Genomic DNA, 25,489 nt, shown 5'->3' on the forward strand with positions numbered 1-25,489 from the left:
CAGTTTGGGAACACCAAGCAGAGAAGGATGGGGAAAAAGAACTCCAGAAAATTAAACAGCGAGGCAACGGGGTCCCTCCCCGCAAGCCCTTCCTCTATCCATGGTTCAGAGGCCCATGCTGGCAGCCTAGCTTCCCCAGGACCGTGGGCCCTTGGGGGAGTGGCCTGGCCTGGAATGTCACAAAGGCCTAGGGAGCCTGCCGAGAGCCCAAAAGCATCCTCAGAGCCGGCTGAAGCACGGGGCCACGAGTGTCTGTCGAACGGCTGGAGGCCAAGTTGGCAAAGGAAGGCCACGCTACTCCAGGGTGCCCGAGGCTCCGTGGAGAGGGCAGCCCACAGTGGACTTCGTTGGAAGGCAGGCAAGCAGCAGCCGAACCCTCAGGGATCCACTCAGCCTGGAAACCTGATCACCGCCTGCCCCACCTGACACACATGATTCCATGCCCACTCGGGTCCCAGTGGCTCCACCACAGCCAGGCTGACTTCATTTATTCCCCACATCGCCTGGACCCCCAACATAACACCTCCGCACTATAACTCAGTCCCCCTAACAGCAAAATAAGGCCTTCGATGCTCTGATAGGAAGAGGTGCTTCAGGTGCCTCAGAGATGGTATAAACTGGGCAGGGCTGGAGAAGCTGCCCACAGGCACAGGCCCAGCCCTGCCCCAGACTCACCTGCACCAGTGGCACCAGCCTGAGTGCCCAGGAGGGTCTGCACGTGTCTAGGGGAAGGAAGGGCCTCCTGGTCTCCTCGCATGGGTCTGCAGTGATGTTGACGAGCAGGAAAGCTCCGCTCAGCACCCTGCCCCAAACCTACTGCCATTCCTCTTGGTTAAAGCAGAAGCAGTGGCTCTGTCTGTCAGAGAACAGTGCCCGGTTTGCAGATCCCCAGGGGACGGGTAAAGCAAAGCACGCAAATGTGCTCAAACTTCCATCAGTCTCAGCTGACAGGGCGGCCGGGGAAGGTTCTGCCCCAATCCTCCTCCAGCAGAGACCCAGGCAAGGAACGTGGGTGGCCGTGCACGGCAGATATGGGCACAGGGTCCACCTTCGGTGATCCTGAGACACACAGGGTGTCCCACAGTCATCTTAGGATCCCAATGGCTGCCAGGAGCCTGAACCAGACAAAGAGGCTCTCTCTGGCATTTGTAACTGCTCCCAGGCCAACCCACCTTCTCCCCTCTGACCCAGTGCAGAGCCTCGGGAATGTTGGAGGGGTCTCTGCCACCCCACTTCCCAGAGGCTTTGAGTGGGGTTCGCCGTGCTGTCAGCCTCTGTGGTTGCCTGGGCAGGCAGCCTGCAGGAACCAGAACCACACACCGAGGCTGCTTGGAGGGTGAAATGCCTCAGGGAACAAACCACTGCCCACCCAGAAACAGAGGGCGGAAAACAGTGATACAAACAGGGGCATAAATGGGATTCCCGTTGTGGCTCAGCGTTTAAAGAAACCAACTAGAATCCAGGAGGATGCAGGTTCGATCCCTGGCCTCGCTCAGTGGGTTAAGGATCTGGCATTGCTGTGGCTGTGGTGTAGGCTGGCAGCTGTAGCTCTGATTGGACCCCTAGCCTGGGGACCTCCAAATGCCAGGGGTGCAGCCCTAAAAAGGCAAAGAAAAAGAAACAGGGACACAGAACCATAGGAATTTACAAAAGGAACAAAAGACTCATCCCAATTTATATCAGCACCACCCCTTACAGGCCTCAGAGAACTTGTACCAGCACCACCTCAGCGTGCCCTCCAGACGATTCTCCCAGGCTAGCCGGCCAACTACTGAGGGTTATTCCCATTTTGCAGATGAGAAGCTCAAGTCCTCACAGAGAGACTGCGGTGGAGCTGTACAGGGATCCCACCCTCCCACCAAGGGCCCCGACCCTTCTGACAAAGTCACAATAAGGACAGAGGAGGGACTCTGGGAGGAGAGGGAGCCACAGCCAGTGGTGGTGGAGAGCCGTGACATGAAATCACATGACCTTGCCAGTGGGGGTCAGGACAATCCCTGTGTTCACAATTAAGGCTCAGCATCACAGCCTGGAGCTTGAGCTTGGAGGAGGGGGCTGTTTGTTTGTTTGTTTTCTCAAAGGGCAGCAGCTGTAGCTGTGTGCGCAGCTGGACAGGGAGGTGGCTGGGGCTGGGCCTCCCCATAGAAGTAGGTGGCAGGAGGGATTCCGTGGAGCTGTGAAGCTATGGGGTTGGGGAAGCAGGAAGCAAAAGAAAGCTCTTCCTAATGACAAGTGCTGGAGGGTGGAATTGGAACAATCATAATTAAGGCTTCTAACAATAGGAAGGGAGCCACGCGGCTGTGTGTGTCAAACACAGCTCTTCTCTGTAGTGGGGGTGCTTAATAAAGCAGCCCGCCCCTTGTTACCTGTTTGGCAGTGACAGCCATCCCGGGGAGAGGGGCTAGGGGGGCAGCAAAATCCCACACTGCTATGGCTGAGCCCCAGCCAGACCCCTATCTCTTCCCGCCCTTGTGGGGGTAAGGGAACACCAAACCCCTGTGCCCAGTCCCAGGCCAGTGGGGGCAGAGCAAAATCTGGGCAGTTTTGTGAGGCTCAGACAGCGAGTTCCAGCACACCGAGGACACACCCAGCCCTGCTCGATGGGTCCTTCCTCACTCTGGCCTCAGTTTCCCCACTCATGACATGCGAAGAGCTCCACCCCTGGTCCCTCACTCCACCCAGGCTACAAGGAGGAAGAGGAAACCTATCTCAGGAATCACCAGCTCTGAAAACACACAGGGAGAAAAAGAAATGACAAGATCCCAGGGTGCTGGGGTCTAAAGGGATCTTAGAGATGAGCTGGTCCAAGTCTACCACTGTCCAGATGTGGCAACTTCAGCCCAGAGAGGGGAAGTAACTTGTCCAGGGTCACACAGCCAGTCAGCAACAACTTAGACCAGAACCCAGGGCTCTGTGACCACTGTTGCTGTTCCCCACTCCGCCACCTGAATCCCAGGTGTAACTGAAGAGTTAACTGGTGTTCATCTCACATGAAAAGCAGGACTCCGGCATTTCTAGAAATGGGGAGGAAACATAGGCTGTGCAGCTGGGCCCACCGGGTTTCAAAGGCTGCTGAGGGGCTGTCCTGCCCGCCCTGCCCACCCAACCCCGACACGACGACAACACGATGGAGGAGAGGAAAGTCCTGGCAGTCCTCCTCCTCCGCCCACAGCTCCGGATCCAGACCCTCCACGTTCAGTGCAACGTGCACTTTTCACAGACGCCCCTCCCCCGTCAGGCAGGCTGAGCGGGGCAGGCGGAGGGGGGCTCGAGGCAGACGGGAGGGGAGGCCCGCACCGCTCTCTTTGGCTGCCATAAATGGTAACAAATCAAGCACCTTGTGCGCTCAGCTCTTCTGACTGCATCCACCTTCCTCCGCGCCCCTGCCCGGCCCCCTGAGGGTCCCCTCCGTTCTCCCCATGGGCCCCCGGGCCTCAGGGCCGAGTCAGAATGGGTGTCCTAAATGGCTCAGACATCACGGGCTCTTGCCCACAGCCTGGGCTCATCAGCCTGACAAGCTGTCACTCTGATTCGGGTCCCATGAGCTCTTGCCCACAGGCGGGAGGCCTCCCCTCAGCAGGTGGGGGCACAGTTGGGCCTCTGAACGCACCTGACCTCCCGGAGAGAACACCAGGGCCGCCGTTCACTGTAAGGCACACAGGAGGCTGGGGACCGACCCCAGCAGTTGCGGTCTCCTTGAAACCCCTGCGAGGGGATGTCGGGGTCACCAGGCCACATTCACCTGTTCTCCAAACCTGCCGCCTTCAGTTTCTAACGCCCACCAGCTCTCATGAGCTGCGGGAGCAAGTCCTCGCCCACCGCGATCTGGTTGCGATCTGTTTAAAACCCTCTGCCTCGGCCTTTTTCTCCAGCTTCCAACATCACCTTACTTTTCCTGCCTCCGGTCCTCCCTGCCTCCCAACGCCCGCCCCTCACAAGACCATCCTTCCGCCCTGCCCCCTTCTCCCCAGCCTACCTCCCATCCTCCAGGGCAAGGAGCCCGCTCCCTTCTGCCCTTCGCACACTCCTGAGACCCGCCTCCCCTTTAAAGCCTGCTCTGCTCAGCAGACAGACAGCAGGTGCTAGACACCATGAACACCCTGCCCCTGCCCTCCACGGTCAGGAGAGCACCCAGTACCACCCTGGACATGGCAGTCACTCAATGCGCCCCTCTCCAGCCCAAGGGGCCTCCACCGACAGGCACCTCGAGGGGTTCCACCTCCTGCTGCACACTCATCTCCTTCATGGCACCTGCACACAGGGCAGCTCGGGGCAAGTGGGGGTCTGGGTTGGCCCCCTGCCGGCCTCAGGCTCCCCTTCTCACCCTGCCTCCCCACCTCATCCAGGTGGGCCTGGACGCACAGCATGGGGTGAGCAAACCAGGGCTCAGCACTGAGGAAGGTCAGGAAACCCCAGCGCCGGGCTGAAAAGAGGCAGCAGCGCTGCCCCACGCGCCCACCCCAAAGCATCAGCTGGCACGGCCTCTGGCCCAACGGTGGTCACCGGGAGGGGCATGGAAAAGGCCCACGAGCGTGGTTTGCTGGGAGACACCCCGCAGGGTATCCTGTCTCTGAGGAACCCGGAATACCTACATGACCAATTCAGACACACCTGGATGTCTCAGCAGGAGCTGAGCACACAGAGAAGCACCAGGGCTGCCTGTCTCACGGCGGAGGCAGTCAGGGCAGCCATGCGAACAGAGCCAGAGCTGCTGGACCGGGCAGCAGCGGCATCACCTTCCGGGTCTCAGCCTCCCCAACTCCTTCTGCCCCCTCCCCGCCGGGGAGCAAGTCCCAGTGGTGGCATCTGGCACTGGGGAGCCAAACATGGAGCAAACGGCTATTGCTTTGCCCTCCCCTTCTTTTGGTATCAGCACCCGCATCAGGCACCCGTTTTTCTCTGGGGAATTCTCCTCCTCCCCAATACGGATGGCCGCGTCTGGTCAATCAGGGTGTTCCGCTCACCCCGGCCAGGGATGGGTTTGTGACCAGCCAGACTCTCTTCCGAGGAAGGCAACCCTCAAGCAGTGAGAGCCAAGGGCCAAAACAGCAGGAGCTGATGCATCCTGACAGAGTCAGAGGAACCAAACTCATCATCAGCTTCTGGTACCCGGACCTTGGAGGGGCCTCGGCTCTCCAGCCTGCGTGCGGCCTCCTGCTCAGCTTTCCTTTCTAGCTGTGAGCTAACCTCATATCCTTCCTAGATACTGAAAGACACACAAAAAGCCAGGGTGTGGATACCCGGAGGAGGGAAAAGAAGGCCAGGCCAGCAAAAACAAGAGATGTCTGCTGAATTGATTTACCCCCAAATGCCAAACGGGAACTGTTCACAGAGATAAATGGGGAGATACCTTCTGTGCGCCTCGGTTAGCCAGGCCTGGTGTGCTGGGCTTGCAATCTGAGAACCTCAGCTTCTCCAGAATCCATCTAGGACAGGGGATCCTGAGATGAGGATGCCAGCTCATACCCAAGGCCACACACACGTGGGGGGAATCTCGCTAAATGCACATATTCATGTATACATAACTATACATGCACACATTTACACTCTAAATGTTTTAAAATGTTTAGATATTCATGCATATATACATGTTTATACCTAAATATGCCTTAGGTGTGTATACATATATGCACACATATACATACTCTGTGTTGTGAGGGAGGAAGCTCTGAAAATATATAATTTGGGTACCCCAGGGGAAGATGCAAGATGGAACCAGAACAGGGGAAGACAAGGACATTTTTAAAACCCTCAGGGGAGTTCCCTGGTGGCTCAGAGGATTAAGGATCTGGCATTGTCACTGCTGTGGCACAGGTCACTGCTGTGTTCAATCCCTGGCCCGGAACTTCTGCACACTGAAAGCATAGCCAAAAATAAAAATAAATTATAAAAAACAAAAATTAAAAACCCTTGGAACTTGCCCCTCCTTCTGTGCCACCGCAGAATCTTCACACAAAGACATACACATGTCAACTGCCCCCAGACCCGAGCCCTTCTGGCTTCCCCTCTGGATCACAGGGTCCTGCGCTCTGAGGCTGCTAAAAGGGCCTTCCCTGCCCTGCGGGAGGATGAACAGCAGGTGGGAGGTGGGCCAGACCCCAGCCTGGGCCACATGGAGCCCCAGGCCAGGCACGGGGGCCAAGGGGGTGGTTGGGTCCTGAATTCATCTGCTCTGTAGCCAGCAGCTGGCCTCACACAGCCTTGGGCTCCGTGGCTCCTCTCGCCCCACCTCCCCTCCTCCACTGCCCTTTTCACAGCCTCTCCTCGCTCCTCTCTCACACCAGGACCACTTAACAGTTAAGTCAGGCCACGTAACTCCCCATGGAAAGGGACATGGAAGCACACAGTTTCAGCTGGCATTTTCCAAGTCCTCATCAACCATTGCCCAGTGGCCAAGTAATAACCACCTGTACCAAGGACTCACCCAGAACCAGAGCACAGGGCAAAGGGGCAGCCAGGTGGGCGGACGCCAGGCTCCATGGGTCTTCAGCTCCTCGAAGTGAAGGCGGTGGAGGAGGTGGATTTTCCAGGGTCCTTAGAGAGTGCTGTACGTGGCTAGAAGGGACACGGTGACAAACTGCCAGGGTGGGACACAGTCCCAAGGGGCTCACTGGAACAAGGACGAGGTCACAGAGCCACCTTCCAAAGCAGTGAGTATGAGGCTGCAGGGGTCCTGTCTTGCTCAGGGAGACGTTCCTGGTGGAGGCGGGTACAGCTCCCCCATTGGCACGCAGCCTTTCCTTTAGGTAAACCCCAATTGTTCTTTAAAGGGCATCACCCACAAGGGGCACCCTGCCCAAGGCCCTGCCCCCACTGACACTCCTATCAGCTCACAATCGACCCACAAACCAGCACATCTACTGAGCTCCTACCGTGAGCAAACAAGGCAAGACGGTAAGATGCAGGCCCCTGGCCTCACCTCCCCCTGCTCATCACCTCCAGCCTCACTGTCCCCTCCGTACACAGATACCACCTCCTGCTCGCAGGGCTGCACGAGTTAAAGTGCCTGGAAGATGCTAGCAGAGGGGAGAACAAGACACAACACACAAAAGCAGGACAGCAAGGTGAGAGCAGTGAACCCTGCCATTAGGAGGCGAGTGGAACCTGAAACATTCACTAGCACAATACACAGGATCATGCTTGGGCGGCTGTGGAGGAACCCGTTGTCAGTCTGGGGTGCTCTCAGGAAAAGCTCAGGAGAAGATCATGAAACCTACACCGTGCACAACTGAGCAGCCGCTGATCTGAGAAGTAGGTCCCTGGGGATGGTGGTGGTCAGCGCCTCACCCGCTTCTGTTTGGGGCTGGGACAGGGAGAAGGCAGCCACAATGGTCCACTGCGTCCTGGCCAAATATGTGTCACTCTGGTCCCTTATCACAGAGTGACAGAGCACTCAATTGCAGGCACAGACCCAAGGAAAGCACAATCTAGCGCCGGCGGGGAAGGGGCTGGACCAGGACAACCTCCCAGGAATGGCCCCAGAAAGAATATCAGCTCCGCAGGTTGGATATTCAAATCCCCGCTCTGTTACTTTCCAGCTCAGTGATTCAGGGCAAAATCCCCAACCTCTCAGAGGTTCCATCTCCTTGGACACAAAACGGCAGTAGCCCCCTCTCATCCTCAGGTGCTGCGAAGGGTGGAAGGAAACAAGGTGGCCCGGGGACGTGTCCAGCCCCAGGCCTGAGCCACCATTCATATGGCCAGCAGCTTGGCCACACCGTGATGAGAACTGGCTGGAGGGGCGTCCCCGCCCCCCATTCTCTGTCCTGATGTGCTCTGAGGGGAGACAGGCTCTCTGGGAAAGGATGGAACATCAAAAGTCTGCACCCAGCATGAGAAGTGTAAGACTTTCAGAGAGGAGTTCCCGTTGTGGCTCAGTGGTATCGAACCCAACTGGTATCCATGAGGACTCAGGTTTGATTCCTGGCCTCACTCAGTGGGTTAAGGATCCAGCATTGCCATGAGCTGTGGTGTAGGTCGAAGACACGGATAGGATCTGATATTGCTGTGGCTATGGCTGTGGCCATCAGCTGCAGCTCTGATTTGACCCCTCGCCCCGGAACTTTCATATGCTGCAGGTGCGGCCCTAAAAAGCAAAAAAAAAAACCTTCAGAAAGAACATTAGGGGCCTACTATATGGAGTAAACCAGTGAACAGAAACGCATCCCGAGAATACAGTTTACACTCATGAATGCAAACACAAAGAGGGCGATTTGCCCCAAGTTGACCAACAGATTCAATGAAAATACAATCAAAGTACCCACAGGTTTAGTCGGGGGGGGGGAAGGGGTGGAATTAATCGATTGATTTTTGGTGAAACTAGACAAATTGATTGCAAAACTGAACACAAAAGAACAAAGGGCCAAGAATAGCCCAAACATTCTTGAAAAGCCTAAGATAAGAGGGCTTGCTTGCCCTAGCACTTCCAGAGATTTGTTATTAAGCAGTGGTGGCCGAGACAGTGCAGCACAGGGAAAGGTGCAGTGGGGAGAGGGGGATGGCCAGTCGGTGGGGCTCGGACAGCCAACGTTAGCAGGGGAGAGAGGAATCAGAGCCCTGCTCACATCACACACAAATATAAATTCCACGTCTACAAAGCACTTAAATGTGAAAAGTAACACTTTCAGAAATAAATACAGGGGCTCATCTTTGATCATTCACTTATTCATTCAAAAATTCATGAGTGCCTATTATGTTGTGACAAGCACTGTCCTATTACCAGGGACATAAAGATGTCCCTGAGATGTTATGTATTTCTTAAATAATACATAAAACGTACAATCTCACCAAGAAAAGAGACTGGTAAGTTTGAGTATAATAATTTAAAAGAATTTGTTTATCAAAAGACCTATGAAGAAAGTGAGAAGTCAAGCTATAAACCACGTTTGCAGTACACTTAAAAGACAACCGATGGGGAGCTCCCCTGGTGGCGCAGTGGAATCAAATCTGACTAGGAAGCATGAGGTTGCGGGTTCAGTCCCTGGCCTTGCTCAGTGAGCTAAGGATCCGGCGTTGCCATGAGCTGTGGTGTAGGTGGCAGATGCGGCTTGGATCTGGCATGGCTGTGGCTATGGTATAGGCCAGCAGCTATTGCTTGGATTCAACCCCTAGCCTGGGGAGCTCCATATGCCACAGGTGGGGCCCTAAAAAGAAAAAACAAAACAAAACAAAAGAACAACAGATGAGTCTCCAGAATGTAAATAAAAATTCTAAAAATTAGTACGAAAAAACAAACAACCCAATAGAAAAATGGACAAAAACATCAACATGCATCCACAGAAAAGAACGGCTGATAAACCTATGAAAAGATGCTCACTAGTAATCAGAGAAATGCAAATCTAAAACATAATGCAGCGTTTCACACCCACTGTGTGGAAGAATGCCCCAAACTTTCCATTTTCAATGCCATTCCACTGGGGGAACTGTCAAGTGATACTTCCTCTTTGGAAAGCAATCTGGCACTCCAATAAAGCAGAAATGCACTCCTCCTAAAACTCAGCAAGGACCTCCTTGCTCCATAACCTAAAGCAGTTCTCCAAATGTGTGCCACGGACAGGCTCACCGCTGAGGAAGTGCACAGCCACTTGAGATGGCCAGAGCATCCAAGGGCATGATCAGTGAGCTCAGGGACGCAGGGGAGTCGCCTGTGGTGGGAGCTGTGTCCCAGTCTCACACGGCAGAGTCTGACCCGTCTGAGGACTGGAAGGACAAGAGCTGCTCCCTCTGAGGCAGTTGGAGAAGCGCTGCCCGTGTGTGTGTGCGCCAGGAGGCCTGCACAAGGATGGTCCCAGAAGCATCTCTGCAAAGGAGACAGCCCAAATGTCATCAACCAGAAGAACACAGCTCAGCACATTCACAGAACGGAATCCTGCAGAGCGACGAAAATAAACACACAATTATCACACACGTCAACATGGATGATTCGATAAATGTTCACGCTGGATTTTTAAAAGTTCAGAATGCTTTCATCCGTCAAAAGTTTAAAAACGAGCCAAGCCAAATGATGTGGAGTTTAAGGATGCCTACACTCTCGGAAAAACTGTAAAGAAATACACTTAACGCTAACGGTAAGGAGAACAGTCCTCTCTAGGGAAGAAGTCAGGGCGCGCTCAGGGAGAGTGACGAAGAGGCTTCTCGGTGTCACTAACATTTCATCTCTTCCAGTACATGGCGGGAACCTGCTCATTATATTAAACCATATGAATTTCGATAGAAAATATTCTACAATTTGAAAAAAATTTAAGCAACTATTTTTCTGGTTAGTAAGGTGACCGGGAGCCCCTCCTGCTTGTCTTTTGTCAGCTCAGGTCATGGCCAAGCTGCCCGGCACAGCCCAACCCTGAGTGTGCCAGCGGGCGTGACCTGTCCTTGGAGCGCCTAGGGCAGAGGGCCATGGGACCCTGTCATATGACCACAGGCCCAGGAACAGAGGGAGACAGGAGGGTGTGGCCCAAAGGTAGGGCAGCCGCAGGTCCATGGTCCAAGACCACTGGGCTCCCCCACTGCCCTCCACCCTGCTCCTTTCCGACAGAGCCACCCGCACGCCCCACCCCCCATTTCTCCCACGTATCCTTGAGACTGGAGGACATCCAGAACTCTCCCCAGCCTAACAAGATGTCTGGGGCTCCTTCCAGACTCCAACATCCAGCCCGGCCAGCCCCAGACACCTGGCTCACTGTTGGGGGGCTACGTGTTCCTATGTTCCCACTGCAGAAGGGCGGTGACAATCCCTGCAGCCACCGGTCACTGAGTCCAACATCCCTCTATGCACACATCATTTCCTCTGGGTCCCAGCACAGCCCTGCAGGTCGGTGATACTGTCGCACATGCGGGGGCCCAGGCACCAAGAGGGGAAGGAAAAGCTGGGCCTCTCTCCTGGGGACTCTGGGTCAGTAGGTGGGCAGGTCAAGGGGCACGGCCTCTGCTCACACGCCAAGCTGCCTGGTTGATGCGGGAAGAGCCCCAGAGCAGACCGACAGGGAGCTCGTTGAAGGCGGTCCCCTACCCAACCCCCAGCCACCTACCAGGGCCTCCTGCGTGGTACTGAGCTGCCCAACTCGAGGGAAGATTTGAGACCCTGCAGACTTCCCTTCCAAGGCCTGCTAGGCCTGCAGAGAGGCAGAGCTCATCCACACGGAAGGACAGACCCACCGCCTTAAAGGAGACTTCAAGTCCCCGGAGGTCCCCAGGGCTGGTTTGGGAGGGGGCTGCCAGGATGAAAGCACCATCCCTACCCCTCCCCTTCCACCACAGGCCATTTTCAATGTCCCTGCCCCAACCCCCCAGCACTCCTGCTGCAGATTAGCTTTCAAATGTGAGCAGGGACAAAGCTGGCTCAGAAGACTTAACTCCGCCCCATGGGCTCACCTCAGCTTCAAAGCTTCCTAACTGGAACCAAACAAGCGGGCACATGGCTGCTGGAAGGGAGAGGCCAGAGGCTCAGTAAGCTGGATTACCTACAGCAACAGCTTGCAGCCTGAATGGCACAGCAAGACCTGTCATGGTGGTCACTGCCGGAAAAGCAAAACATCCCTTCCTCAGTGCCCTGGAGCAGACGGAATGGGGTCCTCCATCCCTCGTCCTCAGAACCCAGGCCAAACTCAACACCCCAGGAAGCCACGCTCCCTCCACCACCCAGGCTGACACCTGCCTTTGCTTTCCTATGTTCAGTCCCTATGTGCAGGAGGCTCTAGTCTGACTCACCCTTCTCCCTGGCCCAGACCCTCATCCTCATCTATCCGGCAAACTCCTATTCATCCTTCAAAATCCAGCTGTCATTCTATTGCTTCTGTATCTTGCCGCTATTAAGCAGTATGAATTACTCTACTTAAGTATCGCTATCGAGCATCTGGTACCCAGAACTCTAATTATCTGTTCATACATCTGATTCCTCCAGGGGACCTGGCTTACAGCAGGTGCTCAATAAATGCACACCAGCACAGAGTATAGGGCACACCAGCTCCAGAGCACCCAATCAGCCCTTTCAACAGAAGAAACAGAAAAGGCATAATCGATTAATTCTTTTTCCCAAACTCAGGTACTCCTAAAAGAAACCCTGCTGTTTTTCTCTCCCCTTTATTTCTGATGGGCACGAACATTTTTGAGAGGAAGCCACCACAAGATGTGGGAGAAGGGAAGGACAGGTCAAGTCAGGTCCCCAGGACAGATGCTGGGTCCAGGCCCACTGCTGCCTCTGCCTAGAATGCTGCCTCTCAGCCCTGTGTTCAAGTGCTCGATGGAGGACGAGCCACATGACCTCTCATCCTGCCACTTCCTGGCCCCAGAAAGCTGATCCGCCCCGGGCGAGCCCAGTCAGCCCGTCCTCAGCACTGGAGGCTCCTGCGCACGCAGCGGGCATTCAGGAAATAGTTGTGGCATGAGTGAACAGGCTCGATTGGGACCCCACAGCCCAGTAAGCCCCACAGCCCGCCGCCAAGTTCAGCCAAGGGCAGCCAGGCACATATAGGCACGGCAGGAGGGGGCGAGGCCCCGTCCACGGGAGAGGCTTATGGAGGAGGTCTGGGCATCATCCGTGCCCTGTTTCAGTGGGACTTTCTCTTCTCCGCCCTCGTCCTCCCCACCCCCTCTTGACTGACACCAAGGCTGGCTCTGACATGATTTAAAAATAGATATCAAGACAAGGAAGTTTAATTTTTAATGCTTTGGAAAGGAAGTGAACACAGAGCCGGCATTCCCTCACGGCCACGTTCTGGGGTCTCGGAGCATCAGCCAGGCCCTGCATCTGCCCCTCCCCCAGCAGAGCCAGGCCTGACCCACCCGGGGATCTACCTGTAGCCACCCTCTGGGGAGCCAGCTGGAGGCCTCACACCTAAGCGTCTGGGAGGCCTCTTGCTGCCCACCGGGGCCTGTATTTCCTTTTGGAGAGGCCAAGTCCGAACCTGTTCAGGCCCTGTTCAGACCCCTCAGTCCGCTCACCACTTCCATCCCCAGGTGGAACGCAGCCCACAGACTCAGGACACCCCAGGCTGCCCAGCACCGACTGTGCACAGACCCCATCCTGGCCACCATGGACCAAGGGGAGCCACCGCATCCACAGGGGCACTCACCGTACCCAACGCGTGCCTCAGACGTGGCTGGAGAGCGGTGACCAAGCTGCCCGCACCCAGAAGGCAAGTAAACAGCCCGAGAGGGGCTAAGCCAAAAAGGCCTGCCCCCACTTAGGAGGGGTTAATAAGGGCGCCCACCCAGCACCCAGCCCAGGCAGCCCTGCACCAACCTCCCCCTGCTCTGGCAGGCACACGGAATGTGTGGCTAATTGGCCTTTATTAAGGGAGCAATCCACAAGGAATAGATGCTGCAGTAGGGCCAGAATGTCACTGCTCTGCCAGCCATGATTTAAAGTGATGGGACAGTTCTGCTGGCAAGCATGAAAAGTGACCGGTATCCTGAGTGGCAATTATACCATCCTTACCCCCACCTCACCCCATATCACATAGGAATTCAATTTGGGTTGAGAGGAGCTGGGCTGGGATCACAATTTGCTGTCCCGAGAAGGGGACAGAGGCCCCCAGCGCTCAGAGCTCACCCCTCTAGTCTCTCTCCCCTACTCAGAGTTAAAAGCTGAGCCTTTTGCGCCTTCCCGAAGGGGCTTAGATTCACTTAAGCTCTGCCTGGAGTGTTCCGCCAGATGGCCTGCGGACAGAGCTGGGGCTGACTGAGGAAACACCCCATGAGGAGAAACACCTTGGGGGGGTGGGCTACTGGTGGGCAGGCCGCTCAGGATGGAGAACTTCTGTCCCGGTTCAGGCCTCCTATTTCCTATCCATCTAGAGGCCAGCATCCTGTTTGGCCCTGAGGGACAGGGTGGCGCATGCAGGGCGCAGAGGAGGTGGGACTCAGGCAGGCGGACCCCACCCCCACCCTCTAGATCAGGCCCTCGGAAATGCTGCCCTGGGCGCCAACCTGGCTAGCACCGGCTGGCCCTAGTCGGTGGTGACAGCAGCAGACCTGGACACCAACCCCTCCCCCACCAGGCAGGCGCCCAGCAGCCCGCAAGGCACCTGGCCTTTCCTCACAAGGAGGAGGAGGCTGGCCGCACAGCTCCGCCTCCATCCTGCCCCCAGTGATGTCACCCAGGCCCTCGCCAATACCAATATCCTAGAAGCTCCACCCAGCGGCAGGGAACCAGGGCCGCTGGGCCAGAGAGGGGCTGCAGGGTGAGACAGCTGCAAGCAAAGGGACTCCCCCCAGAGGGCTCCCAGGAGGCAGGGGATGTGGCGGCAGCAGTGACTTTGGGCAACTACCAGGTGGGCTTCAGGATCCATGGGAAAATCTCTCTCACAGAGTGCAGGCCTCAGGTTCAACTCTTATGCCTCAGGAAAGCCTCCTTTTGCAGTCTGAGCCATGAGACTGGAAAGGGATGGCTACAAAATTCCTACCAATTGCTCCGGATCCCAGAGGGCTGGGCTCTGACCAGCCCTGCACCCACACCCTTCCCTCATCTCTGCCTTTCCCTCCCTGGGGCCCTGGAGAGCAGCAGAGGTCTCCAGAGCCCTGCCTCTTCAACAACCCCACCTGCCTCAGCCCAAGCGCCTGCGTGCTTTCCCTCTGCGTTGGCTCTTTCCTCCACTGCCGACCACCACCACCACCCCATCGCAGCCCGAACACCTCCTGCAGGAAGCCTCTGTTCGAGTGGAACACAGGGACCCAGGTGCCCAAATCCCAGTTACACCCGCTCCTCCACCTCCCCATAAACTCAATGGCAAACACTCTCACACATACAAGCACCCACTTCTCTCTTACTAAATTTTCCATCTCTCCTAAGGTCTGTGCCTTATCTCACATGCTGAACTGGGTCTGTGAGACTCAAAAATTTTCCCAGTTCATAGCATGTCATGGGATTTCTGAAAACATTAAGTAATCAGAAAAGTCAGAGATTAGGAGAGCGAGTGACTTCTTGCCTGGTAAGCAAGACGTGGAAGGTATCTTCTTATTAGGAAGAGACAGCACGCTCTCTCACTATGACCGAAAGGAAGGCCATTCCACCCACCGGCTCATTAACCTCAGGAAGACAGAGAGAGTGCCTTGTTGCCCCACAGCTATGGTGCCAGGGGAGCCCTCATCACTGGCAAGTTTGATAACTACCTTCTCTTCCCTGTCAGGTGGGATTTGGGAATCACTACCACACAGTAACATATGGATTTACCATGCTGGCCCTCCATTCATTCAGTTACAAACACATAACCCATGCCATCTATGTGCAGGACTATGTCGTGGGAAGGTCCCTAACCTAACCTGGGGGACCATCTTAGAGAAGAGAGGACGCACAGGCAGTTATACCTACTCAGGCCAGCAGGTGGCGGGGTGGGGGTGGGGAGGAGTGCGGCTGCGTGGGAGGCACTGGCCAGGGCACTGAGCAGCCCAGGAGGGTCTTCCTAGTAAGAGTGGGGCAAGGCAGAAAGGTCGAAAGGTAGGTGGGGATTGTTATCAAGGACAGAGACAGAGACTGTGCACAGTGAATGGGCCGCACTCATGGAAATCCACAGGCACCAGAGAAATACACACCAGCGCTTGGCTGACCCTGACGCTGGCAAATGAGCCAGAGGACCAGGAGCACTTGCCCAAAGGCAGCCATAAAATCATTCTTGACATTCCAATGGTTCTGCTCCAGTTTCCACAAAACCCTCAGCACAGGGCAGGTAACATCTCACCAGCAGTGTCTGGAGGGCCCCAGACCATGGAGGCATCTGGGGAAACCCAACTAAAACAGAGACCAGTCTCCTCAGAAGAGAAGGGAAGGGGTGGAGATGGGAGGGTCCCTCCCACCCCAGAGAGAAGACAAGGATGCAGGATGTCCCCTAACTAATGAGGTAAGGATATAAGGGAGACTATCACGACACACAACCCCCCCCCCCCCCCGCAGTGGACTGGAAAGGAAACCCTAAGGGATAAAGTGACTTGCCCAAGGTCACACGAAAAGCCCAGACAGAACCAGGGCCAGAGCCTGTCTTCTTCCCTCCCAGCCCTGAGCTCTCCCCTTCTATGGGACAAGCCACCCACCAAACACACCCAAGAAAGTTTTTCAATTAGAGTGAGTCAGTTCACACAAATGCCGAACACCAAAGCACGCCGCTCCACCCCACTGCACTGTGAGGGGCTCTCCTGCCCCAGGGCTCCTCCCGGACGTGGGCAGCTGACAGCCTCCAGAAGCAGGAGGACAGCGCTGGGGCAGAGCCAAACATCTGTGCTGACTTGGTCTGGGCTCTGCTGAAGAAAGGCAGAGGCACAAGTCGGGATGAAGGGACAATTAGATATGAATTTAAGGAGTTTTCAGATTTGCCTAACTAGTATTTCTCACGCCCACATGCACACAGACAAGGCCTCCAAGTAAAGGGGACCGAGAACGATTCCAAGCTGACCCACCCACTGACACTTTCTCTTGAACATGTCCTCTTACCAAGGATGGGGGCACTCCCTTTGTCCCTTCCAGCCCCTGGAGCTCCTGGAGCCTGGCAGGGCTGGCGTTCCATGGTGGGAGCACATGGCCAGCCTGCTCGCTGCCCAGTCCACTGCAATCCCTCAAAAGCAGCTGCCACCACCCGATGGCAGCATCCCTCCCACACACACACCCACCCTCTCCACACAAGCCCTAACTGGGGGCATATCTGCAGGCCAGCAAGCCAGTCCCTGGGGCAGGGGCTCCTCCTCCTTTTCCTGGGATTCACTGAAGGGATCGGAGTGACCTCTACCACTCCCCCATCTCGTGTCCATAAAATGCTGCAGACAGTGTTCTTGCATATTCAGGAGGAATACAGGAAGAAAGTCAGAAAACCATCCCCACTTCTGCCTGAATTCAACTCAAGGTCACAGTTGTTAAAAATTCCGACCCCACACCTACTTCTGCAGATGACCTGGTTTGGAGCCAGCCACTTGGCATATGTGTGTCTTATAGGAGGTGGTGGCTGCAAACTTCAGTAGCCTGCTAGGAGTAGAGCAAGTCTCTCCTGGAAGACAGGCAAGTTGCAGCCTCCCTTCAGCCAGGAAGGAGAGAGAGAGAGGAAGAGGCACATGCGTGAAAGAGGGAGGAAACCGGTTTTTAAAACCCCACTTACCGTTGTGCAGAGAGCAGAGCAATGCAGCTCCAAAGAGAAAGAGGGTACGCGCTTAAGCAAAGAAGAGAGGAGGCAAAGGAGAGATACACGCAAGGACTTACCCAGAATATCAAATTGAAGAGGAACATCATGTACTTCAAGCAGCAGAGGCAGCCCCTGGCCATGTTGCACTTCTTAAATTCTAGGAGGAAAACAAAGGACAGGTCCAGGTAAAACACCACGTACTTGCTGCCTTTGGGTGCATTGTACTTGTCGGTCTTCACACCAGCCTCAGCGCGGCTCTGGCCGCGGGAGCCCGCGGTGCCATAGAAAGCGCCGGCAGTGAAGCCGCGGCCGAACGGGCGGCCCGAGGTGGACGGCTTGGCAAAGTCTGAGTCCTTGCTGTCCAAAGATGGACTCCGATGGATCGAAGAATCCTCACTACTCGACTTCTCCATGCTCGTGTCGCTCCCGGGGGGCGCAGGGGGCGGGGGGCATCGCTCCCGGAGTGGGACAGAGGGGGCGCCCGAGTCGGGCACAGGCTGCGGGCGGGTCGGAGGAGCCTTGCACGCCCTCGCTCAGTCTCGGGGCGCACCGCCGGTCGAGCCCCGCGCTCGGGGTCAGGCGCTGGGCTCCCGGCCGGCCGGCCCGGGAGGATTCTGCGATGCGGCTCCACGCGCGCTCCCCGGGAACAGGCTGGCCTGCGTAACTTAGCGTCTTTGGGGAGGCTGCTATTTGATTTCTCGTTCCGGAGCGTCAGCTCGCCTCCGGGGCGCACGGCCGCTCCACGCGAGGCACCAGGGCGCTGGGCTCCAGGCTCCCGGGCACACCTCTCCCACCCCGGCCCGGTCCGGCCACTTTGCCGGCGCCCGCCTCCTCTCGCCCCGCGACTTTGCGGAGCTGCCTCGGCCCTGGGCTGCCCCGGCGCGCGGCGGGCAGTGCCGAGGGATCCGCCGCAGCTGCAACCGCTGGGCTTCCCCTGCGAAATCCCGGCCCGACTCCCGACTCCGACTCCGAAATCGCCGGAGCCCCCTCCCCGGCCTTCGGCTCCGCCCCTTGGTTTGCATTAGGCCAATGAGCGTGAGGCCTGCGGGGGGCAGCCTCCCTCCCGGATGACACCACAGCTTTAATGGGATTAGCGTTCTGCCTGGTGCCTACACCAGTGCGCCGCGAGGCTCCCTAAATGTCAAGGGCTCGGGAGTCCGGGTGAACCAGAATCTTCATCGCAAGGCGCTGGCCTCTTTTAGGGGAACGAAGGGGGCGAGGGGGGAGGGGATTGGCCGGGGGAACCACGACCCAAGGAAGCCGGAGGAAAGGGCTGAGGAGGTTTGGAGGGGAAAGAAGCGCCGCCACTGTCGAGCTGGCTGCCGCCCCCAGTGCCCATGGGGCCTGTCCGAACCGGGCACACGGCCTGCCGGATACACACACACACAGGCGCGCGCCTCTGCACACGTGGGTCTGGCTAGGGCGCGCGGGGAAAGGGGACCGCAGGGGTGGCGCGAGGTGCGGGAAAGGCGCTCGCGACAAGCGCCGCGCCGCCCGCCCCGCCCCCTCCGCGCGCGCGCACACGCGGCTCCAGAGGCTCCTGCAGCTGCGCAAGTTCCCCTTCCCCTCCACCACTGCCCGACGCTCGGGGCAGGACCCCCACCCAGCTAAGAAGAGTAGGTGGCCCTGGTAGAGCCCTGCCTTGCCGCTCGAATCCTGCCTTTTCAAGGGTGCTTTCGGAGTGCTCCGGGATGCCGGCCCGGAAGGGCTGCCGGCACGGAAGGGCTGGCCAGGACCCAGAACCAAGAATGCTCTTGCTAGGGGCTTGGGAGCATCCAGGAGCCCTTCTTCCTACCTCGAAACATCACCTTGTGCAGAAGTCTGCACTGCCCTGTTGACAAATAAAAAGACTAGAGAGTGGGGACACCTCTCTTCTGCCACCAGCGAGAGGGTTTTGAGAGCACCCCCAGAGCAGCGCCCCGTCTTTCCTGGCGCTGTATCCCAGCACCTAACACTGCGCTCAGCCGCGGGGAGGCGCTAGTCAGGGCAGCTGGGTGGAAGAATCCTGCCCTCCAGGGTGAGAGTATGAAACGTCCTCCCAAACATATTTACTCCACACCTGCTCTGTGCCACGCGCGTGCCAAGCCCTTGCGGAAACAGGCATGAGGTGCGCCGCTGCCGGCCCTTCAGATGCACGAGGTCTAGCCCGAAGACAGAAGGACATTAGTCATCAAGGTCATAGGCAGGAACAGAACTACCCCACAGGCTGTGGCCGAGGGGACCACTCATTCCAACCAGACCCCCATTTCTGGTGTGCTGCGGAGCACATGCTGCTGGAGGCAAGCCTGCATCCTAGGGGCCCCAGCACTCATTCTGGGGACAGCTCAGCTGCTAAAGGGATCTGCAGTGGTGCCACTATTCTGAGCCCCTTCCCCACCTAGATGGCAGCCCAGCAACGAAACCCCAGCGAAACCCGGTGTGTGTCACAACCATGGCACCTTGCTGCCCCCTGGTTGGGTATAGGAGTCATGAAGAAGCTATGCACACATAAGGGGCAGATGTCCGGCTGGCTCCCAGCACACCCCATTGCCACTCGACTGGAATGGCTAACATCTCTTGTCCTCTTCAGCCTGGACGGGCTCCTGAGGGCTCGTGTCTCCCACCTTGTCCTCATAGCATTGCCTTTTGATGCAGGAGAGAACATTGCTCAGTTGGACTGAGAGTCAGGAGATCTGTTTTTGAGCTCAGTTTTCAGCTGTGTGATCAGGGCAAGGTCGTTCCCCTTTCTGAGGTGCCATCTTCTCTTTAAAGTGAGGCTCCCAGAGCCCACCCCCTGGAGGAGTCGTGAGGGTCAGGTGAGCCAGCCTGTGTGAGAACCATCTGAGGACACTGAGTGCTGAGTAAATACCAGGGGCTGTCATTACTAGTCTCAGATGGGGATGTGGTGTCAGTCAGGCTCCCTCCACCTTCTAATTTTTCTCATCTCTCTCTTCTCCCCAGCTCACACCTTGTTCAGTGAGAACAGCCTCCCCGCTGTCCTGGATTGTCCAACTTTCATTTCTGTTATAAGTGGATTCATGCTAATAATTATTTCCTCAGCAACTGAGGCCTTGGGGTGCTGGGGGTGCAGGACAACAGGCAGGTAAGAGAGGGAGAGGGCCGCCCCATGTAACCCCTCTGCTCCCTCATGGCCACACTCATCAAAAGGGCACTGAAGTCCTACTGCTCAGCCCATCCACAAAGCCTCAGTGAGAGCCCCCACTTGGCCATTATCAGAATGAGAGCAACCCCAATTTACAAGTCCCCACTGTCCCCCAGGCACCACGCCCCCCACACAGTAGCTCACTGGATCACCAGGACGGCTCTGGAGATAGATATGGTTATTATCCTCTTACAAATAAAGAAACTGTAATTTCAAAGCCCATGCTCTTTACCTCCTTGGGCTCTAAACCTGGTTCCTGCCTTTGGCAGTCTTCCTGTCTAACAGACAGAATCTCAGTGAGAAGAGGTCACTAGCAGAAGGAGCTGAGGAAGGGGCAAAGGGAAGGGGTGGTCAGGGCAGTGCCCCTGGACTGATGGTCAGCAAAGGAGCATCCCCAAGGAGACGGCCCTGCATTATCGTTATCATACAGAGGGTGGGAAGAAGGAAGGAGTTGCAAGGAGAAGGTGTCTGCAAGACAGGAAGTGAGTCCCTGAAGGGAGGCAGCCTGGGCAAAGCCGGGAGAGGAGCCACGGGAGGGTAGGTTCAGCCAGCAGCACCTCCCGTCTTCCGCTCCTACCTAGAACAGACCATGCATTCCCAACAGACAGCTCGCACACAGGCGGGACACTGAGCAGGGACTCAGGAAAAGACAGAGATGAGTGAGACGTAGCTGTGGGCCCCAAGGGGCTCATAAAGAGACCAGGCTTCCAGGCACTCCAGCCCATCCCTAGAGAAGCCCAGAGCAGAGCGAGAAAGCGAGCACGTGCCACAATAGGACAGCAAAGCAAGACCACCCCTGGAGAGGGGCTCTCTGGAGTGGGTGTGGCAAGAGAGAGGATCTTTAGGGCAGTGAGGAGATGGCCAACAGGAGCACAGGGAGCTACCTGCAAGGCCTTGTGTGACACATGAAGAGTGTGGGCTTCATCCCAGGGCTCCCCAAGCAGTGGGGCGCTTGACAGGATCAGGGCCCTAGAAATTGGGCCTGGCCGGGGCTGAGGAGGCCAGATCAGCTGCCATGCTGCCTCAATTTCTGAGACTCTGGGTACAGAAGGAACCACCAGAGAGAACAGATGATGTGACACATCTCCCCTCCCCCCACTCTGGTCCTCAGCCACGCCCGAGCTCAGGAGAGCGGAAGGTAAGATGCCCTTGATATCCCAGAGCATGTGAACAAGGCAGGGCTGCCTCTTCCTTTCCCATTTGGGGTGGGGGAGGTGTTTGTTTTTTAAACAACAAAAAAAGTGAAGCAGGTACAGAATTCCCAGAGGGAGGAAGAGAAGTGAATATTTGACATCAACACACATCTCTGCCACCTGGCAGCTGAGGAGACGTGGGCTTCAGAGTAAATGCCAAGCTCTCAGCCTCTCCCTGCACTTCTCAGGCCTGCAGCCTTTGGGCTCTTGCCCACCCACGCACTCTTTCGGACCCAAGCCATCTCCGTATCTGACATCGTGTTGGGCTCTCGAGGCATCCTGCATCTTCGAGGCTCAGCAGGGTGGCCTCACAGGAGTTAGGTGAGACAGAGCAGCCCCTACCATCCAAAGGAACGTGTCATGGAACCACCATCATAGGCAAAGGGAGCCTCATTCACCTGGCCCCATTGTTTCAAGTCCCCTGATCTTCTTCAGCAACATAGGAAGTATTCTGATTGCTAAGCAAACCATTTACCGACGGTGCCAAAAGGGAAGAAGGACGGACGAAGGATGAATGGATAGACACGTGTGTGTACACGATGGAGCACAACTCAGCCATGACGCAGATGAAACCCTGCTGATTTCAACAACATGCACGGACCTCACATGTTAATAAGTGAAATAAGTCAGACGGAGAAAGACAAATACTGTATGATTTCACTCATGCCTGGAATATTAAATTAATAAACAAACAAACCAAACCAAACCAAACAGACAGGTAGATACAGAGAATAGAGCAGTGGTTATCAGAGGGCGAGGGGGTCAGCTATATGGTGACAGATGAAAACTACACCCTTGGTGGTGAGTCTACAGAAGTCAAAGTAGGATGCTCGGCCTGTTAAACTTATATCATGTTATCAACCAGTGTTCCCTCAATAAACTTTAAAGAGAAGGAGCAAGGGAGAAGGATCGAGAGGCCCCTAGCAGGGCCCGCACCCCAGGATGTCTGCATGAAGATTTATTCAACAGGAGGAGATGAGGTGGGTCCAGGCCCAGGGGCAGGCCTCCTATTTGCTGTGGAAATTAAACAGCTCCAGGGCCACATGTTGCCAGCCTTGGCCAGGATTCATGAAGGACAATGATGATGGTAAAAGGGTCGGGGTAGAAAGGAACTAAAGGTTATTTTGTGCGTTTAGTTTCTGAGACCAGTAAGGAAAACCAAGAGCCGCTTTGGCTGCAAGTGGGACGGTGGCCATTAGCAGGAGGGACCAATGGCTCAGGACCCACTCCCGGGGCAGCAGCACCTCCTTCTGGGGAGAGGTTTGTCCCTCCTCCTTCGGGACCCCAGCTCTTCATCCAGACAGATTTGTTTGCTCACCTGCCTCTGCTCTGGCCACTGGGCTTCTCAAAGGCGGCGGGGGCCATGTCTTGCTCATTTCCTCAGCCCCAGTGCCTCTCCCAGGGACCACCTCAGGCAGGGCAGGGGGAGGGCAGGGAAGCCCACCAGGCTCTGAGTCCTCCCCACCCAAGAGCCCAAGTTCACTAACCAGAGGGTGGGACCCAAGCCCGAAGTGTGTGGAACTGTTCCTGGGAAGCAGGATCTCCAGGGCCTGGGGGCATGAGGGACGTCATTGCCGCCTTTCATAACCAAGTGTGAGGGCTGTGTGGTCAGTGGCCATTTGCAGCCACATCCCCACCACATGGCCCAGCCTGGGACATATGGAGAAACGGACAGTTAGAAAAACACGAATGTAGGAATAGAGAGAAAGAGTCAGGAAAGACACAAGGTGGGAAAAGGAGAAGACAGAAGACAGAGCTCCTCCGGGCCCTCCCCGCCCCGGGTGGCCAGCCTGCTGGAGGCGCTTGCAGCCAGCCCTGAGTCCCTGGAGGGCCTGTGCAAACTCCCTTGTCCCATCACATCTAAAGGCCCAAGAGGTAGAGGCCACTTGTGCCTATGGAGGAACCTCGCCCATGAGGAGACCTCACTGTGTGTCCACACCCTGCATGGGACATGTGCGCACACCCGTGAGGCTCTTGCTGTTGATGCCGCAGACACCTAGCTCCAAAGAATGAGGGTCACAGCTCCAGACCATCCATACTGCTGCAGACCCAGCAGGGAGCTGTCAGTGAGGCTTCTGGATCTGTGATGGGCCAGGTGAGGTGGGAGGAATCGTTACAAAGCCCATGCACGAGGCACACCCCGCATGCCCAGCAACTGTGGGCCAGCTGGGCCCGGTTCTGGGGGAAAAGACGGCACAGGCTCAGAGGCCTACAGAAACCCGGGCCATCCCTAACACCCAACCTGACCGCAGAGAACAATGCTCTGCAAACTTTGGGGGCTTTGGGACTAGACAGATCTAGGTCCAAATCCCACCTACATGAGTTACCCGCATGCTGGGTAACCTGGAATGACCGCCTGCCTGCTGGGTACCTCAGTTTCCCCAACCATAAGATGGAGATGAGGAGTTCCTGCTGTGGCTCAGTGGGTTAAGAACCTGACCAGTATCCATGAGGATGCAGGTTCCATCCCTAGCCTCACTCGGTGAGTTAAAGGATCCTGCACTGCTGCAAGCTGCCATGCACCTCAGGTCTGGCATTGCTGTGGCTGTGGCATAGGTCAGTAGCTATGGCTCTGATTCGACCCCTAGCCTGGGAACTTCCATATGCCACGGGTGGGGCCCTAAAAAAGGAAAAAAATGGGGGAGATGATAATACACACCTCCCAAGCAGTATGTAAAAAACAGAGACTGGGGGTTACAGAAGCACCACACACCACACAATGTCGGACACAAAGCGTTCAGTGAACTGATGCACTATTACCATTATCCCTGAGAATAATTATGGTCCCAGTCTCCATCGAATCATAAAGTGACTGAACAGAGAAAGACACAACACATCATCAATACAAAATGTTCTGTGGTTCAAATTCTAGGGGCCAGGGCTGGCAGGACCTCCTCAGGGAGGCCCTCAGTCCCGGGCCCTCCTCCCCTCTGCATCACACTCCTGCACTGGCCACCCCACCTGCTGCAGCATCATCCACATGCTGATGACATCTAAACGTTACCTGGCCCTGACCTGTCTTCTGAGCCCCAAGCACGCTCCACCACTGCTAGCTGGCATCCCCACGTGGCTGTCTCACAGCAGCTCCAATTTCACATGCCCCAGAGCGACTGACCTTGCCCCGGCCCTGCTCCCCTGGCACAGCCTCCCCTCTCGATAAACAGCCCAAATACTCATCCCATTGCTTATGCCAGAGGCCCAAGGTTCATCCCTGACTCCCCGTGGTCACTGGCCCCCCCACTTCCAATCAAACCCTCATCCGATCCAATGAGCCGCCTTCTTCTTGCTGCTCCACAGGCACCGCCCGTCCAGCCCCAGGGCACCGCTCACTGGGCTCCTGCAGCACCAGGGTCAGGGCCCTCAGCCCCTCTCCTGCCAGGGGCCTCCTCTCCCATCCTCTCACACACATTGCCCTCTTATTCCATTGCCCTCAGTGGTTTCCTGTTTTGCTCAGATTACAGGTGTGTGTGTGTGTGTGTGTGTGTGTGTGTTGTACTTGCTATTCTACTTTTCTATTACAATCCAGATTTCCTAAAGCAACCTTGGAGGTGCAGCACCATGGGCCCCTGGCCACCTCTCCAGCCCCAGCTTCTCCAACCAGTGAGCCCTCAGAGCTTTCCCTCCTCAGAGCCCTTGCCCATGCTGTTCCCTCTGCCAGGAATGCTCTTCTTCAACCCACCCCCTGACATATTTCTTCTCATCCCTGAGCTCTTGTGAGTTCTTCAAAATAGTCTCTTCAGGTTTTCTGGCTGCTGCGCCCCACCCCCGCCACTATCTAAATGAAAGCCCCTTCTGGAGTTCTCTTGTGATATAGCAGGTTAAGGATCCGGCATTGTCACTGCAGCGGCTCAGATCACTGCTATGGTGCAGGTTCGATCCCTGGTCCGAGAACTTCCATGTACCATAGGCACAGCCAAAAAAATAAATAAATAAAAAATAAAAATAAGCCCCTCCTGTCAACAGGCATTCTCAGAGCTCCACTTTCTCTCCTTCTCCCTCCCTCTCTCTCTCTCTTTTTTTTTCTCTCTCTCTCTCTCCCTCAGCATTCACCACAGTTG

General features: G+C 56.2%; 1 protein-coding gene across 2 annotated transcripts in view; it reads right to left on the minus strand.

Moving 5' to 3' along the window:
* Positions 1–25,489, minus strand: part of TSPAN9 (tetraspanin 9) — a 192,860-nt gene that overhangs the window by 61,402 nt on the left and 105,969 nt on the right. Inside the window, exon 3 of one of the 2 annotated variants that reach the window (XM_047787811.1) lies at positions 17,174–17,253. In XM_047787811.1, the coding sequence (XP_047643767.1) occupies positions 17,174–17,236 (63 nt within the window). In that variant the 5' untranslated portion in view covers positions 17,237–17,253. Of the gene's footprint in view, positions 1–17,173; positions 18,030–25,489 lie in introns of those variants that run through there. The other variant, XM_047787810.1, reaches the window with a different exon arrangement.

This window comes from Phacochoerus africanus, chromosome 7 (genome assembly GCF_016906955.1).
Source record: "Phacochoerus africanus isolate WHEZ1 chromosome 7, ROS_Pafr_v1, whole genome shotgun sequence".
NCBI classification, from domain to species: domain Eukaryota; kingdom Metazoa; phylum Chordata; class Mammalia; order Artiodactyla; family Suidae; genus Phacochoerus; species Phacochoerus africanus.